At 32.1% G+C, this 20,004-nt stretch overlaps 1 protein-coding gene across 1 annotated transcript; it reads left to right on the top strand.

Moving 5' to 3' along the window:
• Positions 1 to 19: 19 nt before the first annotated feature.
• Positions 20 to 18,016, top strand: LOC127720045 (uncharacterized). The gene is made up of 12 exons (XM_052226451.1): positions 20 to 181; positions 4,657 to 5,284; positions 5,766 to 5,902; positions 6,287 to 6,350; positions 7,514 to 7,755; positions 8,539 to 8,722; positions 10,185 to 10,356; positions 12,131 to 12,249; positions 13,201 to 13,274; positions 13,613 to 13,813; positions 14,745 to 14,829; positions 15,685 to 18,016. The coding sequence occupies exons 1-12, from the start codon at positions 158 to 160 to the stop codon at positions 17,814 to 17,816; spliced, it is 4,062 nt and encodes a 1,353-aa protein (XP_052082411.1). The 5' UTR covers positions 20 to 157; the 3' UTR covers positions 17,817 to 18,016.
• Positions 18,017 to 20,004: the final 1,988 nt, after the last annotated feature.

Below are 20,004 nucleotides of genomic sequence, written 5' to 3'. Positions count from 1 at the left end.
AAGACGCCTTTTGGTTCGTTCTCGGCGCCATGTTGGGACGCTTGTTTTCTGACGAACCTATCTAGCTGTGTATCCACATTTAAAAAGAGTTTACGCAGTAACACTACAGTTAAAGCTAAATTATTTTACTTTGTATCGCCTGATGTAGACAAACAAAATGCTTGCGAGTTATATTTTAAAGGTATAAATAATTCACGGAAATGCCACCATTCATCAATTTCATGTTAAAAAATCTGGAAACAGTTTCACATTCTTATCCCCCTTTATCAACAGGTTGGAAAACTTTCAGCCTACTGTAGTCCAATTAGTTATGCCGTATTCGCAGGTCATTTAATTGGATACTTGGATCTCCTGTAGTTGATGATCGCAATACTGGTATACCAGTATTGTCCACAATACTGGTATAAAAATTTTGTACCAGTATTGTAACTTTAAAAAAAAACCACAGCAATACTGGTACATTACTGATATACCAGTATTGTAGTTGTATTGTTCACTATACTTTAAGATGTATAATGAAAAATGAATTTTAAGCAAAATTAGATATTGAAGATCAAAGGGAGATTAAATGAAATAAAAAAGATTATAGAGGATAATTGTGAAATTTATTAACAACCAATTAAAAATAATTACTATACTTGTACAAATAAACAAAGATTATTGTAATTAACTCATCTTATTCAAACAATTGTTAATTATATAAATAATTGCTAATAATTTTATCATATTTCTATATTTTATTTTATTCGATAAAATAAAATAAAAGCTTTATTATCCGAGTTATTATTTAATAAATTCAAGCAAATTAATTTTATTACACTATAACACTGTGAATTCAGCATTTACATGTTTGCCATCGTATATTTTTTACGGATATTTATATACATGTATACTAAGATCATATGCATTTGCTTGTCTTTATTTTCTTATTAATCTTTCACAATAAACATGATAAAAGACATCAATATCCATTAAACAAAAAAAGCTTAATAGGGGAACCTGATTATAATCAAATTAACTAGTTTGTCTACATGAATGTTTATTAAGGGTAGTTAAAGCAGTTGATTCAGAACCATGGGCAATACAATTTGTAGCAGATATATCTACTGGTACAAATACTCAAATACTAATACGGCACTCCTACAGTAAGAGAAAGTCCACAGACTGAATACCTAAATATCAATATAGGAAGTGGGGGGTTGCAGAAATGCCATCTGAAGAAGAAATAAACAATACCAATGCTGATGATACAGAAGCTATAACAGCATTAATGTCAATATAAAATTCACTAAAATATACTATTGAGTCTTGGAAAGAGACAGCTGGAAGAAAAGTTTTTAGAAAACATAGAAGAAAGTAAAGAGTTTGTTAAAATGCTGAGATAGTACGGTTCCCTTAAGAAAAAAAACATCAGAAGAATTAAAACTTTCTTTGATTACAATCACAGTGTACCATCAATGGCATCATCAGTTAAACATACAATCATTCCGTATAAAATTGTCATGTCATATGTTAATATCATTATGCATATATATATGACACCTTTAATAAAAGATTAATAACCTATATGTATTGTTTATTTAAAAAAAAAACAACACAATACTGGTACAATACTGGAATACAATACTGGTACAAAATTTTTATACCAGTATTGTGCACAATACTAGTATACCAGTATTGCGATCACCAACTACAGGAGATCCGGATACTTTCCTGCTATCGGGTGTCTATAAAAAACAAAACAGAAAAATACCCTCAACAGACATCTTCACAAAGGGTATTGCCTACTACTATTGGGTCCGTTCGCCCTAATTACATGTTCGCCCTGGGTCCGTTTGCCCTGAGTCTGTTCACCCATTGAGTCCGTTCGCCCTTCTTTAAAACAAAATTAATATAGTGGTATTAAGGTTTAATAAACATATTCAGATATATTATATGATCAATAATAGAGAAAATATATATTCTTGAAATTATGACAATGTATGAAAAAACATGGAAATATTTAAAAATTAATGGCTTGTTTTGGAGCATTAATGGGCTTCATTCTTGCGTAACATTTAAAAAAAAAATAAACTAGTCAGCTTGGAATGAGTAAAAACAACGATGTACGAATTGTAAGACATGAAAGGGATTTTTGTTTCGCAAAGTGCTTGGGTTCTTTGATCTAAAGTTCGTTTTGACACATTTCCCATAGAAAAAATATGTGCTCTTTAAAATAATAGTGTAAAAAAATAAGGACATAACTGGTTTGTGATGCGAAGTTCGAATTGGATCTTGTTATGACTGTTAATGATTGTTCTGAAATTGTTAAAATTTATCAATAAAGATAAATACATGAAGATAACATGGTCTTCGGTTGTTTTATATCAAATACCTTGTATTCCTGGTACTCTACAGTGCAGATCAAAGGAAAATAATTTTTTGGTAGCAGCAATACAACATAAATAATCAGAGAAATTTTCAACAAACTTTTACATACTCTTTTCAAATAATAATATACAACAAGACAACAAAATAGAATAAAAATCAAGAGCGAACGGACTCAGGTCGAACAGACCAAGGGCGAACAGGTATTAGGGCGAACACGAATCAGGGCGAACCGACCCAGATTCTTCACAAAGCCTTAAAAATGCTACAGTGTTTCAATTAGATCAAATAATTATTACGTCTTGAAAGGCTATTTGAACTTTTTGCTAATGATGCCTTCCTATGACATCAAACACCAAAGCCATTTTTTTCTGTGAGACTTTGAGATACAATTTTCCTCTCAACTTTGAGACCCAAGTTTGCCATCATGAAATCTTCACTGACGACTGCAAACTATTTCCAAAAATATCCAGAATTATTGATAAAATAATTTAAAATTTCATCCAAGATATCTATAACCTACTGCTTTTATGAAATGGTTTCCTCGATTTCCAAAGATGCTTTACTTTGGGAGAGTTTAACATGTACATGTATCTATTGAAAGTTGACAGAAGCGAATATCTGGACTATATAAATTGATCATTCCGGAAATTTGTTCTTGTCAAAATTTTATTTTATACATTCTGTATAATCTTATATATACGTTCTTGTAATAGTTGAAAGGAAGCTGTTATCACAAATATATCATATTCAATTTATATTGGGAAGAAATGATTGAAAATACTTTTTTATGCAGTTTTATCTTGACTTTAAAAAATATACATGTATACATGTATATGTTTTGGATTTCAGGGGAGATAACTGTTAACATGTTTAGATATAACTTTCAATTTCCTGTTGATTATGCTAGTTTTCTATGTGGTGCCAATTAATACAGTACCTCAACCTGTAGTTCCAGAATAGTTGTTTCAATGTGAAGGTTGAAAAGTTCAAATGACATCTTTGTATGCATCCGCCTAGTTTAAAGTTCAGACAAAGAAAAACAGTTAAACTTTGAAATTCTGTATGAGTCTCTAATCACAGGACTAAAAATTTGAAGAAAAAAAACATTGGGCAGATGAATTGTAATTATATTTTTCTTGCTGAGTCTAAATCAGCAAGATGTCTTTTGGAAATTATTGCTGCTGCATTCATTATACATGTATATATACTTTTTGAATTAAATAACAGAACAAATTAGAATAACTTAACTTATAATATCAGGTTACTGTATTTTCAAAGTGTACAACAAAAAGTTGTAATTAAAGAACAATATTCAAAACAAAGCAAATTCAAGAAATGATATGACAGTATTCTTCTTTTCACTTTTGGGGTAAAAAAAATGAAATTACTAGTATTCCTTTAGATTTGTAAATAGCTAATTGTGTTTGGGAACTTATATATTTGTCTATCTAGCTAAATTATGTTAATAAAGTGATAACATGATTTAGCCAAAAAAATAGACAGTGCAGCAAAAGTGATCAAAAATACTTGACAGTACAACAGACCATCAACTACCAACATCTGACTCCTCCCCTAAAAAAATCAGACATACAAAAAGATGAAGAACAACAAACAACACTTAACAAACATAACAAGATTTCAAGATTTTCTCCTTAAACATTTCATATTACACCTATATATGCCAAAGATCTACACGTAAATATACAATGCTATGCAAGCAATGAGGAAACACTTGAATACAAAGTCTGATATAAATAATTTTGTGGTCTTATTTGGGTTATTCTGTATCATTTTCATTTGAAACTCCTTACAACTATAACTAATTGAAATACAATTGCCAATTTTGTTACTATTCCTGACTGAACTGAATTTACTCAAAGTTTTCAAAAATACTCAAATTTTGCCAAAAAGAAATATTATAAATAAAAATCTTAAAGAATTGCTTCCAAACTTTCAGAAAACAAAAAATGTATGTTCTAATTTGGCATTATGATGGGTATCTCCGATCCCTAACAAACATGGCCTTCACATTGATTAGATTGAAAGCCTTAAAAAGGAAAGGAACAATTTTTGTGTACTTTACCTGTGTGAAACAGATGTTTTGAAATGGTTCAATAGTGTGAAGAATAATGTTGTAGTATAAAACTTTGTTGTATTGAGCCTTAGTTATGCTATTCATGTAGAAGCCAAGTGATAAATACAATCCACTTAATACCCCTGTCGCACAACAGAGAAAATGGCAAAATGTAAAGGAATTTGGTAAAGTTTTGCCTTTCTATTTTACAGCAAAACAAAACTGATAATAAAAAGGAAGATGACGAACCAGAAATTGATTTGGAAAAAGGGAGCAGTCCTGCAAAAGCTACAAATGCTCCAGCTCAGTCACCAGGGAAACGCTTAGTATCAATCCTCAACTATAAAGGGAAGGGTTTGAATTTGAATGTGAAAAGTACTGAACCAAGTACAAGCTCACCAAAAAATTCTGATGCAAAACAAACACAGACAAAAAATGATGGCGATAAAAGAACTTTCATTGAAGGCCTTGACTTGCAACAAAGTTCGGAGAAAGACAAAAGAGTTATGGCACCTAAAAGAAGATATACCAAAAAGCCAAAGATAACAGATGCAGATGGTTTGGAGAAGGGAAAGAAAAGTAGCTCCACTAGCCAGAATAGTCATGATTCTGAAAATGATGGAGATGATAAGGGAAATAACTCATCTGGTGTTGGTAATTTTACCTCAGTTATCTCCCTTGGTGATACTATTACATTGACTAGATGTAAAGATTCAGATTGTGGGTGTAATGCTGTTCACTGTCCCTTCTGTGTTCCTAGTCATTATAAACCATCCAAAACAACCAAGATCAGAGATCACCTGGAACTGAACCATTTTGTTCATGCTGTTCAGTATGAAGGTGAGGATAATTGTATAAATTAATTGTATGTCCTCCATTTTCATTGATTTTATATATTTCCTTTATTTTATAGATTATATTTTTAACCTGAATTGGCAAATGTACTTAATTCAATTTTAGAACATGCTTTTATTTTATTTGTGTGTGTATACATATATTTAGTTTTCAACTTTTTTTCAATTAGTTTTATTTATCAGATACAGATATATCTTTCATATGTGTGAACATTACAATAAGGAATTGAAATATACTGTATCATTGTAAGTAATACAAGGTACACTGTAGTTGCTACCTGATGAGCTCCCTTAGTTTATTGGTTTTTAACAGGTGGATCTAGCATGTTTATTTAACTTGTCAACCACAATCGGGGTTCTCTATAAGACCATACATCTGAAACTCGTGCAATTATCAGTTATTGCTTTTAATCATAAATGTATGTTTTCATTACTTTGATTACACAATTTCTTTTTTTCTTTTTCAGATATGTTGATATTAAAGTGCTCTTTGAACTGTGAATCTAGAACAGAAACACATTACCATTGTCCGATGTGTCAAAATGTAACTGTGCTAAAAAAGGGGGCATTCTTCCGCCATCTTTTTTCTCATGCACGCAAAGCCGTAAGTTTTTCAAAATATTAATTGGTCACATATGCGAAGAAAACCATTTTAATCAGCATTTAAACAAATAAAATTCAACTTTAAAAAACAACATGTGTTGATCTTAAGTACTTAAAAATATCATAAATTCGCAGTAACCAAATTTATGTATTAAGCAGTTTTTTTTTAACTTTACCTTTAAATATTTATTCATATTTTAACTCTCCAAACTTTAAGCTACATATATGAGCTTCTTGATGAACATTTAGCCTAAAAAAGTTCTTTAACTGTAGATTATATATATTTAATTTTTGTGTTCTACATTTTGATTTTTTTTAGGCACCATAAAATATATATCTGTTAATCTATTTCTTAAACATGATCATTATTATTTGTATTTTTCAGGGTAAACCTCCAACAGTCATTAGAATCCCTGATACTAAACATCCTTCATCTATAATAGTCAGTGGTAAGTTTATAATGTTATATTTAGTTGTATGGGTATAATTTTACAGTTTTGCATTGAGAATTTTAAGGATTACACACATTTTTTCTAGAGGTTATTGATGGGTAAACTTCGGTGCTGACTGACAAGCATAAAAAGTTTGTTAGTTCATAGGCTGAATCGCCAAATAAAAAAACCTCAGGAAGAAATGTGTTAAATAATATAATAAACTAATTTTTTTATGGTAACAGTTGGACTTAAGGGTTACATTTTTTGAAACATTAGTAAGCTTTTGTAAACCTTCTTGAAATTTCAGAAACTAGTTCAGAAGTTTCATCATAATCCAGAGACAGCACTCATATGAAGTAATCCAAAGTTTTCTAAGTACTACATTTTGTAGGCATATTACTTTCATTTTGATCAAATACATGTATTGAATTAATTTCATTGCAAACAAGATAAAGGAATCTAGCATTCATTTGATTTAAACCTCATAAACTCATCATTTTTCAGATATTCTGACATTTAATAAGTTCACGAAATCTAAATAAAATACCTTAATCTTGGTTAAGTCAGGAGCCTCTTTTAGATTAAGAGATCATATTCTTTTGTTTTGGAGTTGCTGTCACATTGACTAAAATCTTTTATCACCTTTATTCATATTTGTTGCTGATGAACATGATGAAAGAGAGTATGAAAAGGAATTTTAAATATTGCAAACCGACTTAATTTTATGAGTGATTTATTTTCCCGACTTTTGCAAGTAGAAAACTATAGGAATATAAATGGTTGTAAAAATGTCAATCTTGGATATAATATCTTCTACATGTTATATTTTAACATTCTCAAAGTCAGAAAATTGCAAAAATAAATGTTGAAGCTGGGGAGAAGGAGCAAAATGCAAAAAAATGTATCTTTGAAAGTAAATTGGTTTTGTAAGCTTTAATGATAGGCTAGGTAAAAGAAACAAAAAATGAATTTTTAATGAAAAGTTTTAAGAGCAAAATTTTTGTTGATTTGATTGGAGGAGAATTAAATCCCATAACAAATAAATAGCACTTGCAATTTTTTTCCCTGTCAATGAAATGAGATATTAATAAAGCTTAATATTTGTTCTAACCACAGGCAGTGTTAATAAATAATAAATCCACTGGATTTGATCTATTTGAATGTATTATTTATTTCAGGATATGTCATTCAGCTTTGTAAAAAGAAATGTGGGCCTGAGGTTACTTCCCCTCACTTTCATTGCCCAATCTGTGAAAGTCTACACCCTGATAGAAAATCACTGATTTTCCATTTATGGAGATGTGAGGAGTCCTCCCAGAAGGATGAGACTATCAGATATGGACCATCTGATGATGCAATTGACAAAGCCTATAAAACTAATCAAGATTTATTACCTGTCAGTGAAAATGAAGAAATCAAGGTATTGGTTTAATTAAAGCAAGGATAGGAATTTATGACTTTAAATATTCCATAGAAACCATTTTGCAATTGGTCACAAATGACAGTAAACTGAAATATTGATATTAAGGACACATGAGGTAAAATACTGTGAATTTATTAATTTTTGGGTATACCATTTTTTCGTGAATTGAGGGAAATTTGTATTTTTGTGGATATTTGATTTCTTAGTTTTGCCAAAGTCAGCATACAAGCCTATTGAAAATTTATATACTTTGTTGAACATTTGTATTCGTGGTTCACGTTCACCCACGAATCCATGAAAATTGGTATTCATGGTTCACGTTCACCCACGAATCCATGAAAATTGGTATTCGTGGTTCACGTTCACCCATGAATCCATGAAAATTGGTATACCACCAATAATAATGAATCCACAGTTGCATTTTTATGTCCCCGTAGGCGACGGGGGCATTAAGTGTTGATCTTGACCATCCGTCTTTCCATCCTTCAGTCTTTCCGTCTGTTTGTCGGTTCCATTTTCGTTTGTTTGAAGCTTGAGTGGGGGCATCGGTGTCCTCTGACACATTCTTCTTTTATTTGAAAAGTAAAGACATAATTCATTAAAACCATTCTATTTAGTATTAAAAGTATAGCACAATAGTTCTTTTTAAAAGTTTATATGTCTGATGTACAATGATGTATGAGATTTTTAATCAATGTAAATGTGATGTACATGTATTAGTCTTCATTTTCAATGAAATTATACTGATTTTAGTCTTTATCTAAAGCTATTGTATTCCAGGGACATGTTTCAATAGTAAGAAGCCTTCAAGATCTGCCTCTTGATAAATGTCAGGATGAATCCTGTTGTAAAGGGAAGAGAATACATTGTGCTCTATGTACAATTGACAGGATCAAACCATGCTTCCTGAAGAAAATAAAAATCCATAACCATTCCCACTGGAGTAGGAGGATCCCTTATAAAGGTATTACGGAATGTCAGTAACCACTAGTCATGAACAATCAAACAGGATGCTAAGTTATGCTGGTTGTTTCATATAAGGAAACGTTTTGTTCATTACAATATGATATGTTTCATGCTGATCAAACCAGCTTATAAATGTACACTCTTTTTGATTTTCTAGTTTCAGGGTGACTTAGAGACTGTCTGTTATATATTGATCCTTCTCAGTTTTTATGCCCCTGATGCAAAGCAAAGGGCCACTAAGGTTTACCCTTGTCTGTCTCTTTATACATCCCAATTGGTTTCTGTTCTCTAACTTTAGCAAAGGAATTGCTGAAATTGCTGTTTATTTACAGGCGGGGGTATCTGTGTCCCATGGACAAATTCTTCTTTTATTTGAGTTTATGGGTTACTGTGTCATTAGATTTTTATCTTACAACCCCTTCCATTTATTTATTAGTATGAAAAAGCTTGATAGGAGTTATTCTGTTTTTAAGACCAAATGATAAGCTATAACAAAAAACTACTTATACCCTGCACAACAGCTGTCAGATTCCAAAAAGGAAAATTAAAACCTATTTACTGAATTTTCACTTTAATGTCATTTAGTTTGCATGTGTGAAATAAGTTTATGATGTCCTATTAAAACATTGATTATAACACTCTATTGCAAGAGGGCAGCAATTTAGAATGTTTGTGTTTATATATATATACCAATTTAATATATTTTTTCACAGTCCTGACTAAATATAGCAGATATATTTTTTGCCCTGTCTAGGATAGTAGGATTGCATATGTTTTCTTGTCTGTACATCATTATGATGTGAACTTTTAAATTATGTGCCAAATAAGGCATTGATCCTGATTTCACATTTTGCAGAACATAGAATTATACTGCAATCATTGCTTTGGTGTCCTATGTACACAGATTCTTGATTTTCTTCTGTTGCCATTATTTTTGTTCTATGGACAAGGATTGTTGTTTTCCTCTGTTGTCATTATTTTTGTTCCCAGCATGCTGGGGACATAAAAATACAGGGCATCCATCCATCTGTCTGTCGGGTCTTATTAGCACTCTTTGATGTACTATACTTTCCAGTTTTTTATGAAATTTATATCAACAGCTTCTCAGTTGCCAACAACAACTTTTAAAGGAGTAATGCTCCTTGGAAATATAAATTATATGGTAAATTGCTTTGTAAGAAAAACATTATATTTTTTTATTTATTGCCCTGGGCAGATCAAATATGTGCACTGCAGGGGAAATTAGTCTGCTGTTCTTTTATCGTATTTGAAAAGGCACAAATGGTATCATGGACAGAAACAGTTTTTATAAAAAAAAATAGTTTTGTCCATAGATTATAACACAAAGCATGCCCTGTTAAAAACTTTGTAACAATAAGATAATGATAAGTACTTGTATTTTATTGCACTAATCAGTAATCATTGTTTTAAATTATTTGATTTTTTTGCTGTAATTTCAGGATATTTTATACTGCCATGTTACCTAGATTGTCAGTTAAAGGATATAAGCAAAAGTATTACCAGGATCGTCCCACATTTTCATTGTCCAGTATGTGGTGGGAATCGTAGAAGAAGAAATAGCTTTATGCACCATTTAGAAATCTGTCAAGGAGAAGGGATGCCTGTTGCAAAGTAAGGTCATTGTTAGAGATATAGTTCTTAGGCACAGCTGGCTGTTAAATATATCATGTAATTTGCTTAGAATAAAGGAATAACAATAATGGGGATAAAAAAAAAAAGGGAAGAAAATCTTAATATGAATAATGGAATACTAAAAAAAAATTCAATTTAAGTCTTAAGTTTGAGTTGATCTAGCAATCTATTACAGCCAGTATTATATTGGACCAAAGTGAGGTATTGTTTCTGCTATTCCTACCTGCTTGTTTAAAAAAAAGTTTTGTTACCTTATTTTTATAAACAAATCTTTTAATCTCCAGTATACAATTTTTTGTTTTATTTTTTACATGATTGAATAAATTAAATATTTGATAATACCTTAAAAATACCTTTCACCAAATCTATTAGACAGTACAACATCAGGATCTAGATCACGCAAACACCTGACAAAAAAATGGATTTGTCTTCCTACAAAGAGTACTTAACACTTACCATGCTGAATTGTTTTCAGAAAATGTCTAATTTTCGTTCATTTGCAAAAATATGCAAATGAGCTTTACCCTGCTGCTGAAGCATATTGATTCTTTTAAATCTAAGGTAGGGGATCACGGGGCGGTGTAGTTGGGGTGAGGAGGTGGGGGTAGGTCGGCGGGAATTTGCCCCAAAGTTGGTCATCAGGTGCAAAAAGCGTCAATTTTGACGATTTTTCGTCCTATTTCTTGACCCCAAAGACCGAGGGATGCTGATATAGGTATCCAGCTGTAGTCTGCATGTACAGTGGACCCCAGTAAACACATTAACCCCAACAGTTCTTAGGTTGGAGTTAAACTGATCTGGGAACACCAGTCTAAAGAAGGTCATTTGGACCAAAAATACGGAATTTCACGATTTTTCCCGATTTTTGACTTCAACTGGACCTGAAACTGGAAGTAGTCGTTTCCCATGCGAATTTCAATAATAATTATGATCATTAGATATATGCCTGCGGGTTTACACTGTTTTTGAAAGTTTTAGGCCTCTGAACATCCTGTGTAAGACACCGAAGGGAAGCCCACCCCTCCAGAAAAACCAGTTTTATCCGATTTCAATTTTCCAAGTTCGTATTTGAGCTCAAAATCCAACTTCAACATGAGAAACATGACAATAGATAGCCTCAGGGTGAGGGAACATGCATCAATTTCGAAATAAGTATCATAAAGTTGACCTCTAAAAGTATGGAGAGCCGTTGGAGCCAAATAACGGTGGTCTGGGTAATCCCGCCATATGACGGGCACAGCATGGTAAGGGTTAACATACATGAAACAAACAGCTTAAAATCTAAGCCCTGAATGTATTGAATATTTTCAATGGAAGTTATAGGTTTTAGAGTCCTAGATAATTTCAAGCTAAACTTGTATGTCAAAGAAAAATAGAAATAGTGAACATAGTAACAAATAGTTGTATACAATGGTTATTAATTAATATCTAAGTGATTTCATTTTAGGTAGATATGTTGCCAAACTATAGCTAGTTTCAAACATTTTATACAGTGGATTTATTTATTTTCACGGGTACCAATTTTCTTGGATTGAGTAAAATTTATATTTTCGTGGATATTTAATTTCATGGTTTTACTAAAGTTTGCATACAAGTCTTAAGAAAATTTGTAATTCTTTGAAAATTTAAATTTGTGGTTTACCTGTACCAATATTAATAAATCCACGAAAATTGGTATCCCACAATTAATAATGAATCCACAGTAGTTTTGATTTAGAAGGTACGTAAAACTTTTTCTTTTTTTCTTTTTTAGACTTCCCTTAAACATACCAGTAGATGATGGTTCCAAAATGAATTTGAAGCTTGAAGAAGTGGATGCAACAATAGATGAAGAGATTGAAGATTCTTTGTTTGTTGCTACAGAGGATAATGGTAAGTCAGATGATTGTTTAAAATTACCTGAAAAATGATTTATCAAAAATTCAAATAAAGATTTTATCCACCTTTCTGTTAAACAAAAGAAAACATCAATCATTTACCCCCCAACTCTCTGAAGTGGACAATAGGTAACAAAGGGTTAGTCTTCTGTCCTTATGTCCTACAGTCCCACTTTTGTATCTAGAACAGTTTTTGATCTGCTTGACACAATATTGTGAAACTGTCACAGAATCTTACTCACTTGATGTTCTGTCAGAATACTGTGAAACTATCAAACAATCTCACATGAGGTTTTATTGCACCTATTTCATTTCCAATGATTTTAAGGGTTTACTTGACCTGGATTTTGTCATCACTGCAAACAAGGTACCAATGGAGGAATATAGTTCTCATTGAAACACATAAGAAAATTACATTTCCATCTACTTCTCTGAAACTAATTCACCAATTTTAACAAAACATGAAATAGAGGATGTATGGAAGGTCCTTTACAAATGATTCTCTATTTTTAATTCTAATAGCCAATTTATAAAATTTTCTCCTGGAAGTACAGGATAACATTTTTTATAATGAAAGAGGATGGATTAAAATATTGTCATCCAAAGCCAAATTTGCCAGATTAGTGATCAGGCTCTAAGGAGCCTCTAGTTTTAAGTCACTGTGACACTTGAATAACAATCATAACAGAAATGACTAGGTTTATTATTTTTTTCATTTGACTTTAAACTTCCTATCTTTTAGTTAGAATTACAAAAATGTTATTTGCTCTTATTTTTGGGGGTCAAAATGACTTATCCTTTTTTCTTCTGTACAAACTCATTTTCTATACAAAATGCTGATTTCTAGGTGAATGATCTGCCAGCAATCATTTCAATGCAGTAGTTGTAAACAGCAATATGAAATCTAAGTACATGTCCCTTAAAAATTGTTATTTTATATTTACAGATACTGGCATAGATGACTCTGAAACAATACCTTCTCAACAAGAACCAAAACAGGCAGATCCAAAAGGTTTCAAGGTAAAGGTTGTTGACTGATATCTGTTGACAAACTGTAGGCAAAAGAAATATGTTTTGTTCACTCAACCAAATTGAGAGACTACTTGAATATCCTTTGTGTCAATGGCTATGTGTTCTTCCTGAATTGCTATGTTTGAAGAATGAACAGAAATGCGAGATTAGTTTTTGCGATTTCATGAAAACGTGCATGCAGATATATTTATCAGATATCAGAATGCGAGTGTTCTAATAATTGGGATACTCATCCAGTTGCATTATTTGTATTTAATAAAAACCTCGCAATAATTTCTGAATTTACAGTATATAGAAATATAAGAGTTGTAATATTTTCTTTTCAGATATTCAGTAATATTACAGCAGAGATATCTGATGAGTTGATGTCAGCGGTCAGGTCTAAGGGTCTTGAGGATAAAGTGTTTGAAGAAGTGTCAGAGCTGACAAATGTGTCATACATGGTTGCACCTGGAATTGTCTCCCCTGTTCATAGTTTTGTTGGAGATATGGAGGCCATAACAAATGCGATGCTCATGGTAAAAAAAGTAAGTGATTGCTAATAATTTGTTATCACCTACCAATAGACATGTAAAACCATTCATTTAAACCGAATATTATTTGTATTTTTTGTTTGAATAATCCCAAATTCCCCTACTGCTTCACAAATCAAAGGGCCATAATTCATGAGACGTAAGTCATCCAAAATGAAATATTTACTCATTTCAGGATACACTAAACTAAAAATCTCAATATCAACAGGCATAAAAAATAAATAAATAAAAAAATGGACAACTGTTGAATATCAGAAAGATGAAAGGATAGATATTGGTAATACTAAATGCCATTGGGTGTAGAGGGGGATAGTAAACCTGGAGAAAAAAATGATTCAAGTGTTGTAAGAAGTAAAAAACATGATTAGAAGAAATTTTAATGTTTAATTACAATCAGTAAATTATATATTGTATGAACACTTAACCCTCAGGCAAACATTTATTTTGAATACTGATAAAAATTCTAGCTTTTTTAAATATGAACATTTTAAAAATTTCATAGGTTAAAAGAGTACACCAACAATTTAACTATAGGAGTCTGTAAATGGATTTTCTATGCCAGTGTCAAATGGAATGGACCTCAACAGGTGTTGGAACTCATTCTTTCAATCTTTGTTGTATGCAACAGGCATTGACTGAATTTGAATTTTAACTTGAAAAAATGGATACCGTTAAATTTATGATTAATATAATTGTGTTTATGAATTCTCAGATGATAACAACATCCTTAACACTGATATCATTACACAAAGTAAAATACCTCTTGGAAATAGCCATGTAAAGGTACATTACTTTTCTAAGATAAAAAATGATAATTTGCTAGTAATTTTCTGCTATATTTTGAAAAGAATAAATGATAAATTGATATATTGAAAAGCTTATATTTGTTAATTGAAGATCTGAATGTATATGTTATTGTTTATAGAGACTTGGTATGAAGGACAATGAAAGGACATGTACAAGGGCTGACATGACAATAGAAAATGAAGATGACAGTTTTGGACTAGAGGGTAAATATTGTGTACCTTAACAATTTTTTTTTAAATTGAACTACTGTGGATTCATACATTTTTGTGGATTGAGGAAATATTGTATTTTCGTGGATATTTGATTTCTGGTTTGCCAAATTCTGCATACAAGCCTTTAGAAAATATGTATTGTTATTTAACCTTTGAATTCTTGTTTTAACTAAACCCATGAAAATTGGTATACAACAAATACTAATGATTCCACAGTATTTTGGTTCATCTAGTAATATGTATGTCCATTTATGTCCTCATTATAGCTACCTGACATTGACTATTAATGTTTTTATCTTCTGTTAATTTGAATGAAACTTATTCAAAGTTGATTAATTACCAGAAAAAAATAAGAGATTTTAGGGCAGGGCTTTTTATTGATGTAATGACTTAAAGTATTGGAGCATGCTTACTAGTTATTAAGTTTTACAATTTTCTGATATTTTAAGATCATCACATGATTGCGTTCACTTGAAATCATTCTTCTTTTTGTACTAACTAAGGATGATGCTCAGTTTGAGTGAAACATTCTTAATGATTTTTGTTCTCATTTGTTAAGTTTAAATGAAATTGGAAAAAGAAAATGATTTTTCAAAAGTTAAATGAGAAATAACCTCAAGATCATTAATTCCACTTTACTGATGATTTTTCAGTTGGTTATTTTATGATCTAATTTTTTGTTCATATGAAACTTCTAACACGTTTGGTTATCTTGCTCTCATCTATTTGCGTTTCGTCCTGTTTTAAAAACTTGTACATTTTTTTTTTTTTTTTCTGACATTGTTCTTATATTGTTTATGAATTAGTACAAAGTTTTTTTTAATTAATTTTTCTCTATGTTTCCAGATTCCAATTTTGATAATGGCTTAGATGAATCTCAGGAAAGTGTAGGGAGTATTCGTGAAACAAGACAAGGAAAGAAGAGAAGGTTAGAAATGAATCAGTCAGAAGACCCCTTGGCTAAAAAGATCAAACAAGAACCAGTAGATCCGGAATTCAGTCCTGAAAAAACATCACTGCAAGACAACTCTGTCACTCCAGGGAGAAGATACTCTACAAGAGGGGTGAGAGTTGACTTTGCTAAGTTAGCAGCATCAGGGAAACGTCAAGTCTTGGCTGTAAAAGATAATACAGGAGATGTAACCCCAGCTGTTGGTGCTAAATCAGCAGATAAAAATTCTACAGAGGAAGAGGAAATTGTATTGATAAATGAAAAGAATGAAAGAGTTAATGTTAAACTCCCAAAAGGAATAGCAGCAAAAATCAAACAAAAAATCGCAGCAGTAGAATCAGTTCCCAAAGGAAGGCTTCAATATTCAATGGAGGAACCAGAGATTTCTGATACTGAAGAGTTTCTATCAGATAATCATCAGGGGCCTGTGACCAGGGAGAATGTTGATTTTAGAGACTCCAAAGGAAATCCAGTCACCTCAGGTTGTCTGCAGTATCAAGTCCAAAAATATAAACTAAGCACTAGTGCATTCATTCCCAAGATTAACATTGATATTATATCTAATAGGAAAAATAATAGAAAATGTTTCACAGCGTCAGATAGATTATACCGCTGTTCAAAATGCGAATTTGTATGTGATAAATTTACAGATTGCTCCGAACACCTGACCAGAGAACACCCGTTATCTGCTTTTAGATGTGATGTTTGTGAGAGACACTTTGATCAAGAAAGATATCTGAAAATTCATCTGGACTCAAAACATGGTCCATTTTTAGAAGCCGAACAATACAATTGTGAGTTTTGTGGAAAGGTTTACCAGAATATGCACATGTTACAAACTCATGTTGACACAAAGCATACAAATCCAAATCGAAAAAAGCATGCTTGCAGACATTGTGATTATATTGGAGAGGATCGTCCTGACCTGGAAAGCCATGTTAAATCAAATCACTTTAAAGAAGCAAATGCTTGTCCAACATGTGGCAAATATTTCCGAGGTCCTGTTTTTCTCAAACAGCATATTGAAAATGTACACCAAAGAACAAACGAGGTCAAATGTTACATCTGTGGCAGGCTTTTTGCTAACAGTAGATATCTTAAGTTACACATGGAAGTCCATGTTGGTGAAAAGAAACATGCATGTTCAGTTTGTGGGCAAAGATTTAGGAAGAGAGGAAATATGATTTCTCATGAGCAAACTCACTTGAACAAAGAAGATAGAACATACAGGTATGTCTGCAACTTCTGTGGAATGAAAGTAAATAGCAGGGCAAATCTCTTACAACATATGAACAAACACACTGGAGAAAAACCATATTTATGCGACATTTGTGGAAAGTCATTTGCATATACAGGCGCCGTTGCCAAACATAAGGTGTTCTGTCACTCTTCTGAATATCCACACGAATGTAGGCTTTGTGACAAGAAGTTTAAACTGGAAAGGCTGCTGAAGGAGCACATGACCACACACACTGGGATTGGTGAACACGAGTGTGATGGATGCAAAAAGGTATTTACAACAAGTACAACTTTAAAGAATCACAAGCCTAAATGTAAAGGGTTGAGAGTTCAATTGGGACCAGACAAAGTTGTTATATTTTCTTCTCCAAAAATATCTAATATGAATAGTTACACACTTTTGCCAGGTGGAATGAAAATAGATATTGATAAATCTAATGAACAGAATCATATACCAACTCAGACAGTCATCATGGAATCTACAGTTTATAATCAGCCAATAGATGAAATGCCAACTGAAGTTCACAACCTTGAAAGTCAAGTAGAATCTGGGTCACATGACCAGGTTGAAACGGCAGCACAGGAACCATCTACAGATGTGGCTGTATACATGTGTAGTGAATGCAACGCAGCATTTAGTGACTTCGCTCTGGCTGAACAACATGTATTGATGGGACATGACACACCAGCACCGAATCAATCCATACCAGAGAACGTACAGACAGACAGTGTAACAGCGGAAGATGCTGTTAACTTTATTTTATCTGGAGTCAATGGTTCTCAGTAAGCAAGTCATGAACAAGGTTTACAGCTGTATTTAATTTTAAATATGCTTAGCAAGGACAAAGTTTTTGTTGTTGTTTTTGAAAACATTTTGAACAATGTTGTTTACAACTGTTTATTGTTTAATGTATATTTTTACAGTTATATTCATGCTTGTTACTTATATGTATAAATTTAAATATGATTAAATTGTATATATTGCAATTTGTTCTACATGATATTATGAAGGAAGGGGAAAAAAATGGTCAAATTGACTAGGTTGAATTACTTACAGTTTTAAATTTGAAAGTCCATAAAAATGATAATGACACTTGTATTTAAATGATAAAGGAATCATAGATTTGAATGCTTGTAAGGAAAGGGTGACATCTTCTACTTACATTACAGTCAAGCAAAGATCAGAAAAACTACAGTATCTTAGGGTGTATTTAGCTAAAATAGACAAAATTAATAGCAAGCTCACATATTACGCCCAACTTTTTATACGACCGCAAAAAAATTTTTGTGGTCGTATATTGGTATGACGTTGGCGTCGTCCGAAGACACATTAGTTTTCGCACTCTAACTTTAGTTTAAGTGAATGGATCTCAATGAAATTTTACCATAAGGTTCAATACCACAAAAGGAAGGTGGGGATTGATTTTGGGGTTATGGTACCAACAGTTAAGGAATTAGGGGCCAAAAATAAGCATTTTTGTAACTTCCAGACATAACTTGTGTGTAAGTGTATGGATCTCTCTGACATTGTACCACAAGGTTCCATATCACAAAGGGAATGCTGGGATTGATTTTGGGGATAATTTCTTCCAAATTTTAGGAATTAGGGGCAAAAAAGGGGCAAAAAACAAGCATTTTTCTATTTTCATGACAATAACTTGTGTGTTAGTGTATGGATCTTTATGAAATTGTACTACAAGGTTCCATATCACAAAGGGAAAGCTGGAATTGAGTTTGGGGGGTAATTGACCAAAAAGCTTAGGAAGAAGGGCCCAAAAAAGGGGCCAAAAATAAGCATTTTTCTAGTTTCCAGACAATAACTTGTGTTCAAGTGTATGGATCTCTCTGAAATTGTACTGCAAGGTACCATACCACAAAGGGAATGCTGGATTAATTTCGGAGGTAATTCCTTCAAAATTTTAGGAATTAGGGGCCATAAAAGGGCAAAAAAACAAGCATTTTTCTAGTTTCAGGACAATAACTTGTGTGTAAGTGTATGGATCTTTATGAAATTGTACTGCAAGGTTCCATATCACAAAGGGAAAGCTTGGTTTGAGTGTGGGGGTAATTGCCCTAAACGTTTAGGAATTTGGGGCCAAAAAACAAGCATTTTTCTAGTTTCATGACAATAACTTGTTTGTAAGTGTATGGATCTTTATGAAATTGTTCTACAAGGTTCCATATCACAAAGGGAAAGCTGGAATTGAGTTTGGGGGTAATTGACCAAAAAGCTTAGGAAGAAGGGGCCAAAAAGGGGCCAAAAATAAGCATTTTTCTAGTTTCCAGACAATTACTTGTGTTCAAGTGTATGGATCTCTTTGAAATTGTACTGCAAGGTACCATACCACAAAGGGAAGGCTGGGATTGATTTTGGGGGTAATTCCCTCAAAATTTTAGGAATTGGGGGCCATAAAAGGGCAAAAAAACAAGCATTTTTCTAGTTTCAGGACAATAACTTGTGTGTAAGTGTATGGATCTTTATGAAATTATACTGCAAGGTTCCATATCACAAAGGGAAAGCTGGGTTTGAGTTTGGGGGTAATTGCCCTAAACGTTTAGGAATTTGGGGCCAAAAAGGGGCAAAAAAACGCATTTTTCTAGTTCCCAGACAATAACTTGTGTTCAAGTGTATGGATCTCTCTGAAATTGTACTGCAAGGTACCATAATACAAATGGAAGGCTGGGATTGAGTTTGGGGGTGATGAATCATAAGGGGGTTCAAAAAATTTTGGGGGGGATTTTTTTTTTTTTTTTTTTCTTTAAAATTTTCTATTTTAAATTGGTTATTTCTGATTTATATATAAAAGCAAATAATAATGATATGGTTTGAATAGGTAAATTAAACATTTTTAAGTTCTTAGACCACTTTCATTCTGTGTAAGAAACCTATGCTGTGTCAAATATTTAATTACAAACCAAATTCAGTGCTGTATCAAGCTTGAATGTTGTGTCCATACTTACCCCAACTGTTCAGG

The sequence above is a fragment of the Mytilus californianus genome, unplaced genomic scaffold, assembly GCF_021869535.1.
Source record: "Mytilus californianus isolate M0D057914Y unplaced genomic scaffold, xbMytCali1.0.p SCAF_11, whole genome shotgun sequence".
In the NCBI taxonomy this organism is placed as follows: Eukaryota; Metazoa; Mollusca; class Bivalvia; order Mytilida; family Mytilidae; genus Mytilus; species Mytilus californianus.
This window is presented reverse-complemented; position numbering and strand designations above follow the sequence as displayed.

Bases quoted from the DNA above. Each gene is read 5' to 3' on its own strand.
- LOC127720045 (XM_052226451.1), top strand. From the start codon at position 158: ATGCTTGCGAGTTATATTTTAAAG. The intron at 5,285-5,765 runs GTGAGGATAATT...TTTCTTTTTCAG, and splicing joins TCATGCTGTTCAGTATGAAG to ATATGTTGATATTAAAGTGC. The intron at 12,250-13,200 runs GTAAGTCAGATG...TTATATTTACAG, and splicing joins TGTTGCTACAGAGGATAATG to ATACTGGCATAGATGACTCT.